General features: G+C 35.1%; 1 protein-coding gene across 1 annotated transcript in view; it reads left to right on the top strand.

Moving 5' to 3' along the window:
- The window catches only part of LOC136034475 (uncharacterized), a 99,444-nt gene extending 80,116 nt beyond the window's left edge, over positions 1-19,328 (top strand). Inside the window, exons 17-20 of the mRNA XM_065715686.1 lie at positions 1,518-1,659; positions 6,045-6,169; positions 15,018-15,182; positions 19,067-19,328. Coding sequence (XP_065571758.1) covers positions 1,518-1,659; positions 6,045-6,169; positions 15,018-15,182; positions 19,067-19,173 — 539 coding nt within the window. The 3' untranslated portion in view covers positions 19,174-19,328. The remainder of the gene's footprint in view (positions 1-1,517; positions 1,660-6,044; positions 6,170-15,017; positions 15,183-19,066) is intronic.
- Positions 19,329-20,973: the final 1,645 nt, after the last annotated feature.

Genomic DNA, 20,973 nt, shown 5'->3' with positions numbered 1-20,973 from the left:
TTGAACAAAATAGCTATCTAAAAAATTTTGATTGGATGAGTTTGGGGAAATTTCTAATCGAATGAGATCTTTTCGAAGATTCTAAGACAACAAATGTTCACCTCAAAAGTCTATCAGATGCATTTTCCGAAAACACGACGTGTGGGAGGGATATCCGCCCTCCGGTCACTCTGAATCTTAGAATTTCTTATAAGCAATCCAGTGAGCCCCCTCCAAAGTTTATACGATCATCGTTTCTATATATCCATTATATGCCCCAAGGGCATAACTTAAAACCCTTGACCTGAGGGCTGTGGGGCCTCATAATTTTTGACCTTTCAACTGCGTTGAACAAAATGGCTATTTCAATATTTTGATCGGATGTGTTTGGGGAAGTGAGAGGCGTGGGAGGATTGTTTGTTGCCTTCTGATCAAATTTGACTATTAAAAAGAGCACCAGCCATTTCAATTGAAAATTGGTTGAGCCCTTTTCAAAGACTCTGCGACAACGCCTTCAATTCGAAGCGCCCTGGTCTAAAAAAAAAAAAAAATAATAATAATACATTGTGCCCACATCGCTCTTTTACTTAGGCAGCGCTATTGTATTACCTACAATTACCAACTAAGCTGCTTCACAGAAAGTTTGAATCACGATCTTAGTAAATATCAAAGTTGTGTTACTCCAGATTTAAATCAAATAAAGGGCAAGATGTGCTTTTGATGTGTTTTGACGTTTGGAAAACTTTAAATTTTTATTTTGGTAAAATTTCGCTTTTAAATCTTCATTTCTAAATAAATATCTTTTTTAAAGTAAAGCTATGAAAAATGTCTTATCTATTGCGAAGGCTTTTTTAATTTATTAGCCGAAATATTTTGAGATAAATGAATTATATGCACCCCAAGATGGAAACACTGTGACAGTACGATAAAGCAATTTGCACAAAAAAAAACAATATAAAATTAGGATTTAAAAATGTAAATGATAATAAAGTAATACTGCCTTGGCGTAAGTAAAGTGTGCTTAACTATTTGTATGTTTATTTTTGGATATCTCAGCTTAAATTTTTGGTGATTTTACGAGCATTTTAATTCTCTTTGGAATTCGCTTCTGAAGTTTCCACGCCGCTCAACTCAGTGGACTATCGAGAATTCACTGTGCATAACGGAGGAACAGCATGCCACCAAATTAGTGGAATATCAACTTCATTGCTATTACTACAAATATTTTTTTTTTCAAGAATATTTGCCCTTTGTGAACTATTTTTCTTTTATCATTAATTAAATCCGAATAATTTAATTTCTTGTTTCCGAATAATAAAGCTCCAATAGATAAAATACTGTAATTGTTTTATCATATATTGTATGTATCTTATAGCACTAAGTATTTTATAAAATGACATTGTGTCTAATGATCGTCATTGTGTCTAATGAGGGCTACGGTGGAGGTCATTGAATGTTTACAATTCATACAATTGAATGTTTCTTCATTAAGTAATTTTCTTATAAACAGTCATTCTATGCGAATTTTGATATTTCAGATGGAAAACTAGGAGTAACCGGACGTTCCGTTGTTATATACGACAGTGAATTTCGTGGTGATAGATATGCATGCGCCAACATTTTGCCATATTCAACCATCTTCAAATACGTCGTCATCAAGAAACCACCGAAGTTTTCACCGTAAGAAGGGTTTTTCTTTTCACTTTTTAGCCTCTCTATCTCTTTTAATACATATCCCTGTGTGGACTTTACCTTAATGAGGCTTATTTCTATTCAGTTCAAACACTTTGCCATATTCAACCATCTCAAATATGACGTCATCAAGAAACGACCGAAGTTTTCACCGTAAGAAGGGCTCTTCTTTTCATTTTTAACCTTCTGTCTTTTTAATACATATTCATGTATGGACTTGACCTAAATGAGGCTAATTTCTATTCAGTAACAAACATTTTACCATATTCAACCGTCTCCAAATATGTCTTCATCAAGAAACCACCGAACTTTTCACCGTAAGAAAGTTCTTCTTTACATTTTTTAACCTTTCTATCTTTTTTAATCCGTATTCATTTGTGGACTTGATCTCAATGAGACTAACTTCTATTCAGTAACAAACATTTTGCCATATTCAACCATCTTCAAATATGTCATCAGCACGAAACCACCGAAGTTCTCACCGTAAGAAGGGTTCTTCTTTTCATTTTCTCAACTTTCTATCTTTTTTTATCATATATGCATGTGTGGACCTTACCTCAATGAGGCTAACTTCTATTCAGTAACAAACATTTTCCATACTAAACTATCTTCAATCATCCTGAAAGTGCCGAAGTTTTCATCATAAAAAGAGTTTACTTTTTGTTTTTTTAGCCTTTCTATCCTTTTTAATACACGTTCATGTTTAGGCTTGTCCTCAATGAGGCTATTTCTGTTCAGCAACAAATATTTTGCCACATTTAATCATCTTCAAATATATCGTCATCAAGAAAAAACCGTAGTTTTCAATGTAAGAAGAGTTTTATTTTCTTTTTATCCTTGTTAATACGCATTCGTCTACTAGCTTCCTTCCCTCAATGAGGCTCAAATTTGTTCATTAACCAACATTTTGTCATATTCAAGAATCTTCAAATATGTCGTTATCAAGAAACCAATAAAGTTTTTCTCGTAAAAATATTTCTTTTTTCATTTTTTATCGTTCTATCCTTGTTAATACGCATTTATGTCCATGATAATTCTCATTGAGGCTCATTTCTGTTGAGTAACAATTATAAAAATAACGTATTCTTTTGGTCTTAAAATGTAATTTTTTTCGAGTATGTTATAACTGAATGTGTTGAATATTTTCTATATAATATTTTAACAAACAGTAAAAATACTGCAAAAAAAAACAAACAATTAGGTGTTTCTTTTATTTAAGGACTGTTGTCTTTTTGTGATAATCACTTAAGAGCATTAGAAATTTAGAAGAGCAAGTAATTCAGCTATGGAAGACAGGCCATCCTCTTGGTTCAAAAAAGTTTATAAACTTTCATGACATGGGCCATTCTTAAAATCTAAAAAAAAAGTTTTGTAATCTCGCTCGGCAAATTACTGGTAAGTTCGGATCGCCGGACTCACCAGTGGTTCACCAGTGGTTTCCTTTTTATCTTTGACAGTTTGAATTTTTGTTCACTCTCGCCGTTCTGTATAGTTTAAGAAAATGAAAGTTGTCTCACGTAAAGGGTTAGGAAACCCATAGAAATGCAAAAACACGTTATCGCAATTTGGCAACTTAAAGAGCTACTAGTCTAAATGATGCTTCCACTTATGATATCATTTTAAAAATGAAGCTTTTTTAAAAATCTGTAACTCGGTCATCCAAAATCACTTAAAAAACACCAACTTTTTTTGCATGCTGACTAAGGGTATTCGTTGCGCCGGTGCTGATTTCCTGATTCACTGCCTTTGGCTGGGAGAACAATGTTCGGTTGAGGGCAAATCATCTGGCGCTTTCCGGGTTTTCCCCCCAGATTGCTCAAGATACCCATATGGAGCTGGATTGACTCTGGCTGAGCTTACACAGTCACATCATTGAAGCCTGTTCCGAACCAAATATCCAGCGGCACTAGGACTCGAACGGCTACGCAAAATCACCATTGGATTAAATTATGTTAAAGCCTAGACAATATAATACATTAGATATTAGTCAAAGAATTATTTCTAAACACCAATTATTAAGTTTTAATTTTTTTTTTACTGTCTTATTGTCAGTTGATGTTGTGTTATGATCATTACCATTTTATTCCCTTATTCTTCGCTGTTTTTTTTTCTTCTTTGCTTTGAGCAGTTGGTGTACTTAATGGTTAGACTTTTTCTTTCTACTCTCCATTGATTTCAAATTTTTATTTTTCAACGCTGAGGACTACTTTCTGGTGGTACACGAGAAATATTCGTTTCTACGTTTTCTTTTTCTTCTTAATGACCGCGACCTTTCGCTGTTCAAAATGTATTGCTTTGGTTTTGTCATGGTTAGTTACTTTGGATTTAGATCTTTTATCGCTCCTAAAAAAAAAAGAAATGCATACCATATCCTTAAGCTGACAGTAACATATTTATCTTCCAAGAATATTATTTGTAACTAAATAAGATCTTGGACTATAAGTTTAATAAACCAAAAAGTAAACTTGAGAATAAATCGGGAAACTATTATCATTTTGATGATTCTGATAGGGTCCCTGCTCAGAAGCATTTTGAAATGAATAATTTAATAAATATACCCCAAATTTTTGACTACTAATTTACAATTTTCTCTTGTAAATATTTGGATCAGCTGATAATCTCATCTTTTGTATTTCTGCTTACTTGTAATAGACACCGTCCCGATTATGGTACGAAAAATACGATCTTCAGTAACTCATGAGGATAGGAACACTCTCATCCATCCTTTGTAATTGAAAATTGTGGTCCTCATGTTCTGAATATACTCCTAGTCTTCCTACTTTTAAGTTGAGGACTAAGAAGCTCCTTTTATCTCAGGAGAAAGTTTGAAGACCAACCTGCTTCAGGTTAACTCTTAATTAAAGTTATTTTATTCCTCATGTTTTGGAGTCTCTTATTCTTTTATTTCAATTATAAGTGGTTTAGAAGTTTGGTATGAATGTGTTGAATAAGTCCCATTGAACAGCCCGCTTACTCTTTTAAGGGCTTTGTATTCAAGGGAATTTTGCTATTAATCTTTTTAGTCGGGAATATATTGTTTCTTTGTTTTGGCTCTGTTTTAATTGTCATTGAATGGCTTCGCTTGTCCTTTTAATCTTCAATATCCTTCCAGATAGGAAAAATGTGAGCAATGTTTGCTCTCTTGGTGAATGTATATCCAACTATCCATACTCTTTCATAATCTTAATAGCACACTTTTATCTGCAGGGGATTGGTATGCCAGAAGTTTACTTTCATTAATGAGAAGAAATGTCAATATATGCTGTTTTCTCGATCTGGTTCTCAGAAAACTGAACAGTTTTCTCTTTAACTAAATGATAGGGTACTAAAACGTGTTGATAAATTTAAATATCTTGGAATTATTTTGGATGAAAATCTGTCTTTCCGTGAACACGTGAAAACAATGTCTCTAAAAATCTCGCGAAATATCGGGATTCTTTCTCGTTTACGCCATTTTTTCCCAAGGAATATTTTAAAGGCAATATATTTTTCTTTTGTGAATCCATATTCTCTTTATTGTGTTTCTGTTTGGGCATCTACTTTTTCTTCAACGTTTAAACCTCTTCAAGCTCTACAAAATAAAGCCCCTAGATTAATGTTTAATGTTAATAATAGATCCTCAGTTAGCCATCTTTATGGATCTTCTGGTTTCTTCTCTGTTCATCAACATCATTTTATTGCCATTTCTTTATTTGCCACAATTATGTTTTTGGACAACTTTCACTAAATTTCCCAAGATTATTCCCGACAAATTCACAATCCCACAATTACCCAACATCTCATAGTTCTGATTTCTCTTTTGAAACTAGGCCAACGGTGCGACCGGGATTTAGTTTGCTTCATATTGGTCCAAAAGTTTGGAATTTAACCCCAATAGCTGTAAGAAATTGTAATGATAGAAATAAATTTCGGAAGTTATTAAGAAATCATGTTGCTAGTCTCCCATAATATTTTCCGTTGTGAGTGTTGAAGTTTGATTTCCGAAAGAAGGTGCAAATTAGTTTAAGCCGAAGTAATGACGGTTTTTTCTTTTGTTTGTGTTTATTTTTTATTTTATTTTTTGGTGATATACCACGCGCTTAAGTATGCCATTAGGCATTTGCGCTGTTTGTTTAAATGGTTTAATTCTTTTTGTAAATAAACATGTATCTATCTAAAAAAAAAAAAAAAAAAAAAAAAAAAAAAAAAAAAAAAAAAAAAATCTATCAACAAAAAATTTATATCTCCAATGTACCTCAAACTTTCTCAATAAAAATCCTGATCTATTTTGCATGATTTATTTTGAAGCAGAATGATTTGCTTAGTTTCTATTTTATTTTTTATTTTATTTTATTATTATTTTTTATTATTTTATTATTTTTGTTTTTATTTAGATCCAAGTTTGTGGATGAGGTGAGAAAAGTGATGGGAGCGCCAGAATGGATGCTTTATGCAGATAGTCGATTCACAGAAGATGTTCAAATTGGAAAATGTGTCCAGTTCAAGCTCTATTTTTCAGGTATTTATTTTATTTATAAAGTTACTTTATATATAATTACTTTATACTCTATATAAAATTATTTTATAAAGTTACAAGCGGTAAACGCTTGTAACTTTGTAAATCGTGATACCGTCTAAAGAGCTTCTGAATTAATGTTACAGAACCAAAATATTTGACCTTAAAAAAGAGTTAAATCAGGTAATAGCTATAGGTACTACTTTTAAAATGCTACTTTTGATTGGCTGACTCATTCGCCCCTTTCTTTTTATACCCAGCTGATTAGACGACACCAATTAGTAACAAAACGCAAGTTCGCCATCTAGAAAAATGAATCAATATCATCTGTTGTCCACGCGTACATGCACGCGTAGGAATCTGTCTATTTTATTTTAAATCTATTTTTTCGTACTCTCTGAAAAAAGATTTTTACCGGAAGACAGAAGCAACATTCTTAAGTTAAAGATTCAATACGCATGACATTCCAATCAGCTATTTACTCAGGGTTCGTGTGCTCCTCCTCTGAAATCCAAACATTTGTACATTTTTTTTTTTCTGAATGGGTTTGAGCTCAGTTTTTGTAAAGGCGCTGCGGTTTTTATAGTTTAGGGTGTGAAAATAGTTATAAAAATTGTTTTTAATATTAATAAGCCCCTTAAGCTAGGATCCAGCGAGAATGAAGTAGTTATGCAAGGTTACAGGAAAAATGTCTAAATGAAGAGTTCGATTATCTAGCTAGCCTTAGTAGTTACAGTGGATGCAGGGAAGTTGTAGAGACTAAAATAACCCAGATGTCGATCACAATTTTGCTGTTGAAAAGTTCGAGAGAACAGCAAGTCGAACTTCCAAAAGTTTGTTACCACAAACTGTAAGTTTGGAGCGATTCGGCCCAATAGTGACCAAAACTCTAAAAAAGAAATTTTGATAAAAATAGATGTGTCAAAAAGACCGTTCTTTTTTTTATAGTGATTCCAAACAGTTAAAATTCATTAAGTCTAATGTTACCCGTCAAAAGTTACGAACTTGAGAAAATTTACATGATTTTAAAAAAAGGGAGGAAAGATCCCCAAAAGCTAAGGAATTTGTATCAAAATCACACTATCAGATTCAGCATATTAGAGAATGTCTACAGTAGAGGTTTCAAGCTCCTAATTGCAAAAATGCGGATTTTTTTTTGCCAGAAGAAAGATAACGGATGCAGATAACGGATAACGGATGGGTTACCAAAAATTGCACTTTTTCGCTGTTCATCTGGGCCCAGATGAAATAAAGAAATATTCGAATGGAAGAAATGGAAAGGTCATAAAAGATTTTCAGGGAATTGAAACTTAATTGCCAAACTTTATCTTTTAAGCAACAAGTAATATAAACAAGAAGTCCTGGTAAAAAATCTAGGTCACTCTATTTCCCTTGATATATTCTTTTTTTCTGTTCTCTCCTTAATTCCTTTCCCATAATATTTTTTCCTTAAGTTAATTTTCTCTTATTATCCTCTTATTCACTCTTGTATAATATTAAATAAAAAAAATAAGTTTTTTGAAATGAAAGTAAGGAGCAACATTAAAACTTAAAACGAACAGAAATTACTCCGTATATGAAAGGGGCTTTTCCCCTCGACACCCCGCTCCTTACGCTAAAGTTTTTTATTGTATTTGATCATCTACTTTTCCATCTATTCTTGAACCAATAAGAGTTTCGCAAAATCATTCCATAAAGATTTTATCAGGGGTTTCTCCTCCTTAGTGAAATTTAAAAATTAGGCCTGCTGCGGGTCTTTCTGAAATGCCCTACGGCTGATTTGGATTCCCAGTCCTGTTGTTCTAGTGATTTATTGTGTGTTGTGTCTAATACATAATCCCACGATACAAGAAGTGCTGTTGAGTTTCGTTTACCATTCTCAAAATGGTAAGTTCAAATTTTGAAATTGTTTTAAAATTTTAATATATATTTTTTTTAATTTTCAAAACGTTTTTGTGTGTTTTTTTTTTCTGGCCGATGCACTTCGTATAGAAGGAGTTGATTTGTTTTAAAGATATTGAATGGAGCTCATTTGATTGGAAATTACAGTTGCAATGCCCTTTTTAGAAATCAAAATGATTCGAGTGCCACCTGCCTGGAATTCAAGACAGATACTAATAAAACTAAAAAATAGCTTCTTGAATGAAATTTGAGAGCTTTGTTACAGGTAGCACAATTTTCTCGTGTTTTTAGATGCGATTTTTCCTTGAGCAGGTTCCTTTTTTAAACAGTTCGTGGTAACGAACTGTAAGTAAGGGGTGACCAATAGTAACCAAAACTAAAAAATAAATTTTGACAACTATTAATGCACCAAAAGAATTGGTTGTTATATTTTAAATTACGGCAGTTGTCTCCAGCCTTTCAAGAGCAAAAACAAAAACGAATAATAGACAGAGTGAACTTGGAAATGAAAAAAGTGGGCATGCTTGTTTCTAAATTTGTTTCGCTTGTTTCCAACTGATCAGATATATTTTAGTATTTAGGATGCTAAAGCTTCTATAAAGACGTTGTTTTTTTTATACAAACAGCGAAATAAATAAATATAAAGTAATGTTGTAAATAAAATCCGGGACTTTAATTGAGGTGTGCTTGATTTAAAGGCATTATTGTTTTAATCTATTCGCTCTGTGTATTTACTGTTTTAAGAAAGAAGCGGAAGATTACCTCTTCTGGAGTCAATAATGATGATTATTGTGTTTTTTTTTTGTTTGTAATAAGAATAGAATTTTAGTATTTTTTACTTGTGAAAGCCATTTTGAAAATGAAACTTTATCCACTTGAAATCTACCATTTTGAAAATTGAAAACTTTTTCATTGAAAACGTTTTCAATGGTAATGGAGCCTTTTCTTTACGTTAGTGTTTTTTTGTTTTTTTACAGAGGAATACGAATATGGGACAGTTCAAAAAGTGATGTGAAGATTATTAATGTTCTCTATGTTTTTATGACGATTTTCGATGAGATATATTTTCCGCAAGTATAGATTGATTTTTTCTTAAATATTCGTTGATTACTGTGATTGTATTGGTGGTGTATTGGTGGTGTCGGTGGTGAAATTTTTCCTTTTTTTTCTTTTTTTCCCCTCAGTGATTTGTTTCCTCTACCTCTCCTACGGACAACTGTTGCTTTTTAGGGTAGATAGTAAAATGTCCTTGCATTGATTATGTGTTTAATGAATCCTTATCCCTATAAATGGGAGGGAGTAAAGAGTAAAACTTCAAAAAATGGTTAAGGTAAAACAGGAGCTTGTGTAGCTTTATTTGCCTCAGCTTTATCTTTGTAACGAATTAATATCCCCTGGGTGTGCGAGAGCTACGGATGTCCTAATAAGATAAGAAAACGCAGAAAGAGAGTTGTCGAAAATGGGTTCTGGAGATCTGGAATAAAAGGCAGATCTTGAAGAGACTTAAACGAGAGCGGATCTCGTTGAGACTAGAACGATATCAGATATTGATTTGGAAAGCGGACTATAGTAAAGTGAATAATAAAGTAAGTTTTTATATCTTGAGTGTTATTTGTAGGACTAGTATTGGGTAGGATATTGCAAGATTTCACCAGCCCCAAAGCGGACCCGTATGCCTCCGATAGTAAAGACCCTTTAGGTTGGGCCGGCCACCACGCTACCGAGTCACCACGCTACCAGACTAATACATACCCCGGTATGATGTAAATATAACGTTACGACTTTATGAACTCTTAAGGCGTCAAACACATATATAACATCTTTGCTGCAATGAACTGTAAATAGCAGTTATAATAGTATTTGGTAAAAGAGAACTTATTTGTTGTCAGTATAGATGTTACCGCGAATGTTCAAAATTGGTGAATGCCAACATTCATGTCAGCATTGCCAGTCAACTTTTTCAATTTAATGCAAGGTTTGATTATGATAAGTTAGGTTAGCTTAGGTTTCTAACCCATTTCTAATATTTCTATCCAAATTTAACCTAACCTAAACTAGTATAATCTAACCTAACCTAAATTTAACTTTTTCCATCATAGCTTGCATAAGATTGATAAAGCTGGCTCGCAAAGCTAATTGAATCCAAGCAGAGCAAAAGGAATTTCGGTCATTCACCGGTGAATGTCGACATTAACCTGGTTTTGGACATACATGGTAACATAGACATGGTAACATATGTTACATGGTAACATAGACATTCCAAAAGCTTTTGAAGCTGTTGTGCAATCCCTAGCCATTCTCATTTTCATAAGGATGAAAAGGAAGGGTTATATTTATTGATCTTTGTGGCATCAAGCCGCATCAATTTTTGCAAGGTTTGGGACTAAGACTATTGATCACATTTACGTTCATCAGGGTGCGAAACATGGCTTTGTTTTAAGTCGTGTCATTTTAAACACCGCCATACAAGTTACCACACATCTTGCCTACTTTGTTTTACTCAGCTTTATGTATCCAGGTCATCTTTCCTACGTCTATAACAATCTCCTCAAATTCTACTACACCAGGTGCTGTAGTTGGTAAAAAAAAGTAGTTGTAGTTGCTACTACACCATTGTACTATTATTGGTAAAAAAAAAGCTTGTTCTGAAAAAATGGTGAGGTAATGTTAACTAATAACTCTAAAGAAGATGATAGAAATTGCTTCTTGAAAATTCACTCTATTCGTTTTCATAAGCCTACAACCCCCCAAAAATAATAGAATATACCAGCTGTGAATCAACCCTAAATACCTTAAATCACACTTGCCAGCGATTTCCCGCAGTTTAAAACTGGCTTTTGTTTTAAGTCTTAACGAAAAGCAGGTATCTAAGAAAAAATGGCTACAAGTCCTACCATTTTTATGGCACTTGGTATTTACCAAGTAACATATAGCAATCGTAATTTCTGTCGCTCTGTCTGTCTGTCGATCCCGCTTTTTCTAGTTCGGGCTAGCTTCCAGATAAGCTAGGACGATGAAACTTGGCAGGAATATTATGGACTAGACAAGATTAAATCAAAAATAGTCGTTTTCCCGATTCGATCATCTGGGGGAGGGGGAATGGAGGAACTGTTAATTCGGAAAAATTAGTAAAAATGAGGTATTTTTAACTTACGAACGGGTGATCAGATCTTAATAAATTTGATATTAAGAGGATCTTGTGTCTCAGAGCTCTTATTTAAATCCCGACCGAATCTGCTGACATTGGGGGGAGTTGGAGGGGGAAACTGGGAATCTTGGAAAACTCCTACAGTGGAGAGATCGGGACGAAACCTGGTGGGAAGAATAAATACAAGTCCTAGATACTTGTTGAAGTAATCGGAACGAATCCGCTCTCCTTGAGGGAGTTGAGAGCGGGGGCGGGGGTGTTAATTCGGAAAAACTAGAAAAAATGAGGTATTTTAACTTACGAACGGATGATCGAATCTTAATGAAATTTGATATTTAGAAGGACCTCGTGTCTCAGAGATCTTATTTATTTTAATCCCGGCCGGATCCGGTGATATTGGGGGGAGTCGGAGGGGGAAACCAGACATCTTGGAAAACGCTTAGAGTGGAGAGATCGAGATGAAACTTGGTGGGAAGAATAAGCGAAAATCCTAGATACTTGATTGACATAACCTGGATGGATCTTCTTTCCTTGGGGGAGTTGGGGGGGGGGGATTTCCCGTGATTTGGCGAGTTCGGTGCTTCTGGACGTGCAAGGACGATGAAAATTGGCAGGCGTGTTAGGGACCTGCACAAATTGACTTTATAATAGTCTTTTCCCCGATTCGACCACCTGGGGGATGGAGGGAGGGGAAACCGTGAAATGGGGGCATGTTTATCTTACGAATGGGTGATCGGATCTTAATAAAACTTGACATATAGAAACATCCAATGTCTCCAGTCTCCATTTTCAATTTGGGACATAAGGGGGTAGAAGGGGGAAACGGAAATCTTGGAAATCAAAAATCTTGGAAAACCCTTAGAGTGGAGAGATCGGGGTGAAACTTGATGGAAGAATAAGCACAAGTTTTAGATACGTGATTGACATAAGTGGATCGGATCCGATCTCTTTGGGGAAGCTGGAGGGATTTCTAGTGCTTTGGCGAATTCAGCTCTTTTTGACCTGCTAGGACGATGAAATCAATATTTCTAGTACCGAGTCTAATTCCAGGTTCTGACCTCATAACAAGTGCCACATGAGCTCTTGGCTCTTCTTAATAATGCTGCCTAAATGGTAAAACTTCATGTCCCGTCTTATTATACTGAGCCTTATATTGTTAAGCCATCTTATTATATGAGCCACTACAGTTTTATCAAACTGAGCCACTATTGAACCTTCTACAGACGAAAATCTTTTCTTCTACCCCTTATATTTTCCCTGCCTATAACAACCATAGGAAATTAAAAATTGTGATAGGTTCTACTTGCATTAGGTTAAAGAAAATAAGACTCGTTTGCACGAATAAGACTCGACTCATTTGCGCCATTGAAAACGTGAATTATTGTCTTAGTCAAATTCAAGTTTTCAATAAAAAATTTATTAATATCACTGTACAGGCTGGTCCCATCATAATCCCGGTGTATTTATATCACTATACAATTTGGTCCAATCATAATCCCGGCGTATTTATGATCCCAGATATCATGTGCTCCTCTTCTGTGTATTTATTGAAAATACAAGGACTATCGTTTACTAATCCTTTGAAGGTAAAAACATATCGTGGTTTACTTACTTAGGTTAAGAGTTAAGTTAACAAAATAAATGTGGGTCGAATTGGCTTATGATAATTTTGCACCCTTCACTTCTTCATCCCGTCATAGCAATTTTTCTGCTGCAAAAATACAATAAATTCACTATATATTTTGGTTATACAAATATTTAGTTGAGATTCCAATTTGAAACAGAGATCAGTTAACGTCTCTGGGTGAGATTAGAGATTAGTTACGTTCCGAAACTCTTGGTGAGGTGACTTTTCAATAAGATCTTGCGACTGCTTTTATACAATTGTTAATTTCGCTTTGAGTTATATTAGGCCAAGTTGCACTGCTTTGTCTGGTTAGTCTATTTTGATGGATTGAATGTATATGGTTATGTTTATCCTCATTGATGATGTGTGAAAACTCGCTTGTTTTTGGGTTTGTTAGAAGGGCTTATTCTTAGTAGATTTTCAAGTATTTTCATCTAAATCTTTAATTATCTCCTCTCGTGTGCAATTTACCAAGGAAACCTGTTTCAATATTATCACTATTGCCTATGTACTTTGTCTATTTTTGATATACTTATTTGGTTTTAACGCCCTCTTCTTTCTCCCAAATACTACTACTACTACTACTACTAATAACTCACTGCAGCACCAAGCCGCCTGAGGCCAACACAGCTACGCACGCTCCTCCTCCAACCTAATCTATTTAAAGCCTCCCTCTTTACACCCTCCCAGGAAGTTCCCATTTCCTTTAAATCCTTATTTATGACATCCTCCCAACCCAGACAAGGACGACCTGCTTTCCGTGTAGCCCCAGACGGTTGGCCAAAAAGGACAATCTTCGGTAATCTGTCATCCTTCATCCGTAGAACGTGGCCTAGCCATCTCAACCTTTCTTTCATTGTAGCCCCAGAAAGCGGGATTGAACCACACTTTTCGTACAACCTACTGTTTGAAATACGGTCAGTCAGCCGGGTACCCAGAACAATCCGTAGGCAATTTCTCTGGAAAACATCTAGTAAATTTTCATCTGCTTTTCGGAGTGTCCATGCTTCAGAGCCATATTTGACCACTGTCATCACTGTAGCTTCCAATATTCTAATCTTGGTTTGTAGGCTTATCTTTCTATTCTTCCAAACTTTTTTTAACTGTGAAAAAACACCCTGAGCTTTAGCTATTCTACTTTTAACATCTTCACTGCTCCCACCATCTTTACTAATAATACTACCAAGGTAACTGAAGCTCCCAACCTGATCAATCTTTTCGTTACCTAAGGTCACCTGTTCATCTTCACTTATTCCTAAACTTAGTGACTTAGTCTTCTTAACATTAATTTTCAAGCCTATTTTAGCACCCTGAACTCGTAAAACCTCTAAAAATTCATTCATTTTGCTCACACTTTCATCTAATATGCTTAAATCATCAGCATAATCTAAGTCCAGGAGCGTTCTTCCTCCCCATTTGATTCCATGGTCTCCAATTGCCTTTCCTGTGCTCCTTAATACTCCTAAGTACATGCCTAACAGAGATACGCTGTATACGACGCTGAAGATCAAAATAGGAAAACTTCTTTTTAAGAAAGTTGGTTTTTAATTAGCGTTTTGTTTTCATTATTTCTCCCCTAGATTCCGAATTTCAGCGCTTGTTTTTGGCTTGTATACTAAGCCAAGTACTTCGATAAGCCACGTTTGGTCAATGTTCCTATTACCTGAACAATTGTTTAGGGTCATGAAACTTTTGTTAATAGAAGCATTTTGACTTTTTGAACATCTTTTCTCTCTTGCAAAATTACCGCAAACTCACCGTTATGGAGTTATTATATATTTGCACATTAGGGGGGGGGGTTTAAAGCATAGCATATATTACTTACAGTAGTGGTTAGTTTATGTATTTAATATATGCTATAATTTACCCCCACCCCCCTGATGTGCAAATATACAGCCCAAATTTGTTTCTAAACTATTACAGATTCGCGATTTCAAATATCCAATCAATGAAATTAGAAATGACTGCAATTCTATTTGTGTAAATACAGGATATTTGGACCGGAATAACTCCATAACGGTGAGTTTGCGGTAGTTTTTCCAGAGAGAAAAGATGTTCCAGTCAAAATGCATCTATTAACAATAGACTCATGACCCTAAACAGTTGTTCAGGTAATAGGAACATTAACCCCATGTTTGTGTTACTACTACTAATAGTGACATTTTCCTTCTCAGGTCCTGAATCGGCAAAATTGGAACTGGACTTCAATTTGCTTCTTATTCATGGGAAATTAGATTTCCCCAGTATTTCAGTTCCTGGTGCATATCCAGACCCGAAACGGCAGAAGAAAATAGATTATAAACTATGTAACACAAAGGAAGAAATACTGGCAGATAGAGGTAACAATATTTAGTAATAAAATTTATTGAGGTACAGAGTCTAGAATTTTAGAGAAGGAGGGGACTAGCATCTGGAGTTTTTCTAAGGGTAGCTTGGTAGAAAAGGTGAATTATTAGGCTTATATATCCCAAATTTGCAACTTTTTCCGTCATAATAAAAAAACTCCTGGTAAGGTGTGGGGTGACGGGCCTGTATAAACCTTCGGGTGATTTAAATGCCAATTTGTACATATGTTAAAATTATCTATGTATTAATCTTCTTTATTTGTACCTTGTGTGTTTTTCAGGTTTTAAATCTTATAGGACAGTACAACCATTTTGCAGCTGTTTCGAGACTACCTTCTTTTTCTTTATCTATTTCTTAGCCCTCAAAACAAAGTTTATGTTTTTATATGTGGTAATTACTAGACAATTTTTTTGCCAGTTTTTTATGTCACTTGGTATTAACCAAGTGACATATAGCAATCACAAATTCTGTCGCTCTGTCTGTCCCGGTTTTGCTACTTTAGGCACTTCCAGGTAAGCTAGGACGATGAAATTTGGCAGGCGTATCAGGAACCAGACCAGATTAAATCAAAAGTTGTCGTTTCCCCGATATGACCATCTGGGGAGGGGGTGGGGGGATGGTTAAATCGAAAAAATTAGAAAAGAAGAGGTATTTTTAACTTACGAACGGGTGATCGGATCTTAATGAAATTTGATGTTGGGAAGGATATCGTGTCTCAGAGCTCTTATTTTAAATCCCGACTGGATTAGGTGACATTGGGGGAAGTTTGGGTGGGGAAAACTAAAATCTTGGAAAACGTTTAGAGTGGAGGGATCGGGATGAAACTTGGTGGGAAAAATAAACACAAGTCTAGATACGTAATTGACATAACCGGAACGGATCCGCTCTCTCTGGGGGAGTTAGGGAGTTAAGTTAAAAATACCTAGTAATAGGATCTTATTGAAATTTGTTTTCTCGAAGGATATCGTGTCCCAGAGCTTTTATTTTAGATCTCGACAGTATCCGGTGACATTGGGGGGAGTTGGTTGGGTGGACGGCTAAAATCTTGGAAAACTCTTAGAGCCGAGGGATCGGGATGAAACTTGGTGAAAAAATAATCACAAGTCCTAGATACGTGATTGGCATAACCGGAACGGATCCGCTCTATTTTTGGGAGTTTGTAGGGGGGGAGGGTTAATTCTGAAAAATTAGAAAAAATGAGGTATTTTTCACTTACTAAGGAGTTATCAGTTCTTAATAAAATTTGATATTTGGAAGGAAATTTTGTCTCGGAGCTCTTATTTTAAATCCCGACTGGATCCGGTGACATTGGAGGGAGTTGGGGGGGAACCTGATATTTCGGAAAATGCTTAAGAGTGGAGGGATCGGGATGAAACTTGGTGGGAAAAATAAGCACAAGTCCTAAATACGTGATTGACATAACCGGAACGGATCCGCTCTCTTTGGGGGAGTTGGGGGGGGAGGATTAATTCTAAAGCATTAAAAAAATGAGGTATTTTTACATTACGAAGAAGTGATCGGATCTTTATGAAATTTCATATTTAAAAGGACCTCGCAACTCAGATCTCTTATTTGAAATCCCGACCGGGCTCAGTGTCATTGGGGGGGGGGGCGCAGAAATCTTGGAAAGCGCTTAAGGCGGAGAGATCAGGATGAAACTTGATGGGAAGAATAATCACAAGTCCAAGATAATTGACTGACGTAACCGGACCGTATCCGCTCTCTTTGGTGGAGTTGAGGGGGGGGGGAGGGAATAATTCGGAAAAAATAAAAAAAATGAGGTATTTGTAACTTACCAACGGGTGATCAGATCTTAATGAAATTTGATATTTAGAAGGATCTTGGCTTTAGAACTCTCATTTTAAAACCCGACCAGATCCAGTGATATTGAGGGGAGTTGGAAGTGGAAACCGGAAATCTTGGGAAACGCTTAGAGTGAAGAGATCGGGATGAAACTTGATGGGAAGAATAAGCACAAGTTATAGATACGTGATTGACATAATTGGAAAGGATCCATTCTCTTTGAGGGGGCTGCGGGTTGTTAATTTGGAAAAATTAGAAAAATTGAGGTATTTTTAACTTAAGAACGGGTGACCGGATCTTAATGAAATTTGATATTTTGAAGGAACTCATGTCTTAGGGCTCTTATTTCAAATCCCGACCGGATCTGTTAAGATTGGGGGGAGTTGGAGGGGGAAACCTGTAATCTTGGAAAACGCTTATAAATGTCGTAGATTCGTGATTGACGTAACTGGACTGGATCCGCTCTCTTTGGGGGAGTTAGGGGGTGGGACTCAGTGCTTTGGCAAGTTTGGTGCTTCTGGACGTGGTAGGACGATGATAAATGGTAGGTGTGTCATGTAGCTGCATAAATTGACTTGATAAAGTCGTTTCCCCTGATTCGACCATCTGGGGGGCTGAAGGGAGAGGAAAAATTAGAAAAATTGAGGTATTTTTAACTTACGAGTGGGTGATCGGATTCTAATAGATTTTGATATTTAGAAGGACCTAGCGACTCAGAGCTCTTGTTTTTTGATCCCGACCAGCAAAAAGCCTCTGATTTCCTTTTAAAGCAATCTATTGATTCTTAAAATTTTGCTAGAGCTCAAGCCATATGAGCTCTTGGCTTTTCCGACCTCCTCACAAGTGCCATATGAGCTCTTAGCTCTTGTTAAGAGTTTCTTTGGTTGTTTTTTTTTTTGTTTTGTTGTATTATTTGGTTTTTATTATTATTATTTTTTAATATCCATCAAGACAAGACAACTTTTACATTGGTAACGATGAAAAAAAAAAAACATGAATGGCTGCAAGTATGAAAATGCCAAATAAACTAAATATGTTTAGAGGCTCGACAAAAAAAGCTCTAAGAAGTCAATAGCTTCGGGAGTTCTAAAAAATAATAACGAAAACCTTAAAGTAAAATAAAAATTCAAGACATAAGTAGTAACATTTTAATTGTTGTGTTCTATATAAATTTGAAAGACCGTCCTAAGTTTCTGAAAGTTTGATGAAAGCTGATAAAAATATATAGGTCTTGAAGTGGCTGACCATTTAAATTTGAAAAGCTTGTCTTAAGTTTCTAAGAGTTTGATCGAACTTGATAAAAAGGAATTTTTTCCTTGAAACCATCAGGTGTGATATCATAGGAGCTTGACTTTTGTATGCATACAAGCTTTTGTATGCATGCAAACTTTTTATGTATGCAAACTTTGTTCCCAGTGTTTAAGCCAGGCTTTACCAGCTAAGAGTTGATTTTACTAGGAATTCTATGCTGCACATTAAAGAATTTCCTTTTATTAGTTAAGGCACAGCTAAGACAAACGAATAAATTTAGATTGAAAATATGTGCTTACAATTTTGTTGACAATTAATAAATGTGGAGAACGTGGAGAGTTTTGTTGACAATTGGTGTAGAAACATGAACCTCCGGAGGTTGTTTTTTGGCCTACCTTTCGTCACGTTCAAATTCGATTGTCCTAATCCCCCTTCCCCTCTATGCATGCACCCCATTTCTGTTTTGTTATGTGTTCCTTTGCCATTTTAACGAGCTTGATAAGAGGAAGTATTGTCAAGTAAAAAACTTTTCTAATCAGTTGAGGTTTATAGACCTCTCTCTCTCTCTCTCTCTCTCCCCCTCTCTCTCTCTCTCTCTCTCTCTCTCCCTCTCTCTCTCTCTCTCTCTCTCTCTCTCTCTCTCTCTCTCTCTCTCTCTCTCTCTCTCTCTCTTTCTCTTTCTCTCTCCTCTTCGGCTTCTCTCTTCCTCTTTTTATTTCTTTCTCTTTCTTCCTCTTTTTCTCTCTCCCTCTCTGTATCTCTTTTCCCATTCTTATGAGTGATATTCCTGTGCCTCATTTGTTTCATTCATCATTTATTTCAGGAAGTCAATCGGATATCAGAAGCTCTGCGCATCAGTGCACCTCAACCCATATTATTCTCTTATCTTTCAGTGTTGCGTGTGTTATCTACAATATTGCAATATTCTAACTCATTTCAGCTTTCAATAGTTCAACAGTGTTTCAACAGCGTTTCAACAACGTTCAACAGTGTTTCCAAAATCAAATTCGCCTAATTGTGCAAGCGTTTTAGAAACGTTTATTTTTGGAAATATATATTTAAAAAAAAACCTAACATCACTAAAACAGGAATTTACATTTGTTTAGCATCTCTTTTTTTTCTCAAAGGTGTTGAATTCCAATTTTCTTGATGTTCCCATAGGGAAATTATGGGCTTCCGTAAATGAGCATGGAAAAAGCCTATTCTTTTCTAAAATTCATCCACAAGGCAATGGCTTCAATTCACAAAAATATAGAATGGGCAGGTGGGGGGTTTGTTTATTAATGGAAATAATGAAAAGATATTTTTCAAAATCCAGAGGAGCAATTGCCCCCTACCCTGCCTCTTAATTGTTAATCCTGTCACCAGGGTAATTCTTACTATTGTACTGAAGTGGGAACGTTCACGTGACCCTTCCAACGAATATGTTGCTGATCCAACTACAATTGTAACGTAATTCTGTTTACAGTATTAATTAAATGTAATAATAATGTGAATTTAATCAAAAACTACAATTGTAAATCCAACTAAATTGTAATGTAATTCTATTTACAATATTAATTAAATGCAACAATAATGTGAATTTAATCAAAAACTACAATCGTAAATCCAACTACAATTGTAGCGTAATTCTGTTTACAATATTAATTAAATGTAACAATAATGTGAATTTAATCAAAAACAACAATTGTAAATCCAACTACAATTGTAACATAATTCTATTTACAATATTAATTAAATGTAACAATAATGTGAATTTAATCAAAAACTACAATTGTAAATCCAATTACAATCATAACTTAATTCTATTTACAATATGAATTAAATGTAACAATAATATAAATTTAGTCAAACATAAATATGGTTCATTTCGCTGTTTCTCTCTTCTAACGAGGTTCATATATAAAAGTACTATGCAGAAACACTTCGTGTCCAATTAAAAAGTAAACTAATAAACGAAAAGTTCTATTTTGTCGCAAATTAAATTGGTTGTAGTAAAGTGGTTGTTAATCTGGCCCTTCGAGGGGGTATAGGATTCGGTCGTAAGGGTGATCAAAACAAGGGTAGCGTCTCCTTATGGATGGCTTGATTAATTATACGGGGCGTACCTACTGGATTAGATGAAAAACATAAATAACGTTAAAGAGAGGCTGAATATAGATGAGGTTGTTGCTCAACATTGGCCTGGCTGTACATATGCCACGGAGACTCTTTGTCTCACAGAATATAGCGAGCACAATTTATAAACTATAAGACTTTAAGGGTACTTATTATATTCCAAAGTACTCCTAAGTAAAAAGCACCAGAAGTTACCAGAGAATAATAACACAAAAAGTTGCTAGATACAATAAAATGTCTCTTTTATACCTTAGGTCAACCACGTCTTTCCGGGCCACAACCGTGCATAAGCAAGAAAGTGGTTATTTCTCAGTAATCTTGAATGCCCAAATTCAAGGATAGTTTTCCAAGATCTGTGATACATCTATGGTTAAATTTCGATTTTTATCATAGTAAAGTATTATTTCAAAAACCCATGCTTTTATTTTGCGTCTTAAATATTTTATTTCACATTAAACCAATTTCTGCTTAATTGGTCGGGTTACCATAGTACTCTCCCCTTTTATAATAGTCTTCCATACCTCGCCCCATCTTATCCTAAAGAATATTAATTTTTAGACAATTTAAAATATGCTTTTAATGTTATTCTTATTTAGTGGTTCATTCTTCTTC

Source organism: Artemia franciscana, chromosome 13 (assembly GCF_032884065.1).
Source record: "Artemia franciscana chromosome 13, ASM3288406v1, whole genome shotgun sequence".
NCBI lineage: Eukaryota > Metazoa > Arthropoda > Branchiopoda > Anostraca > Artemiidae > Artemia > Artemia franciscana.
The sequence above is the reverse complement of the archived record's forward strand: the minus strand, read 5'-3'. Positions and strand labels throughout refer to the sequence as shown.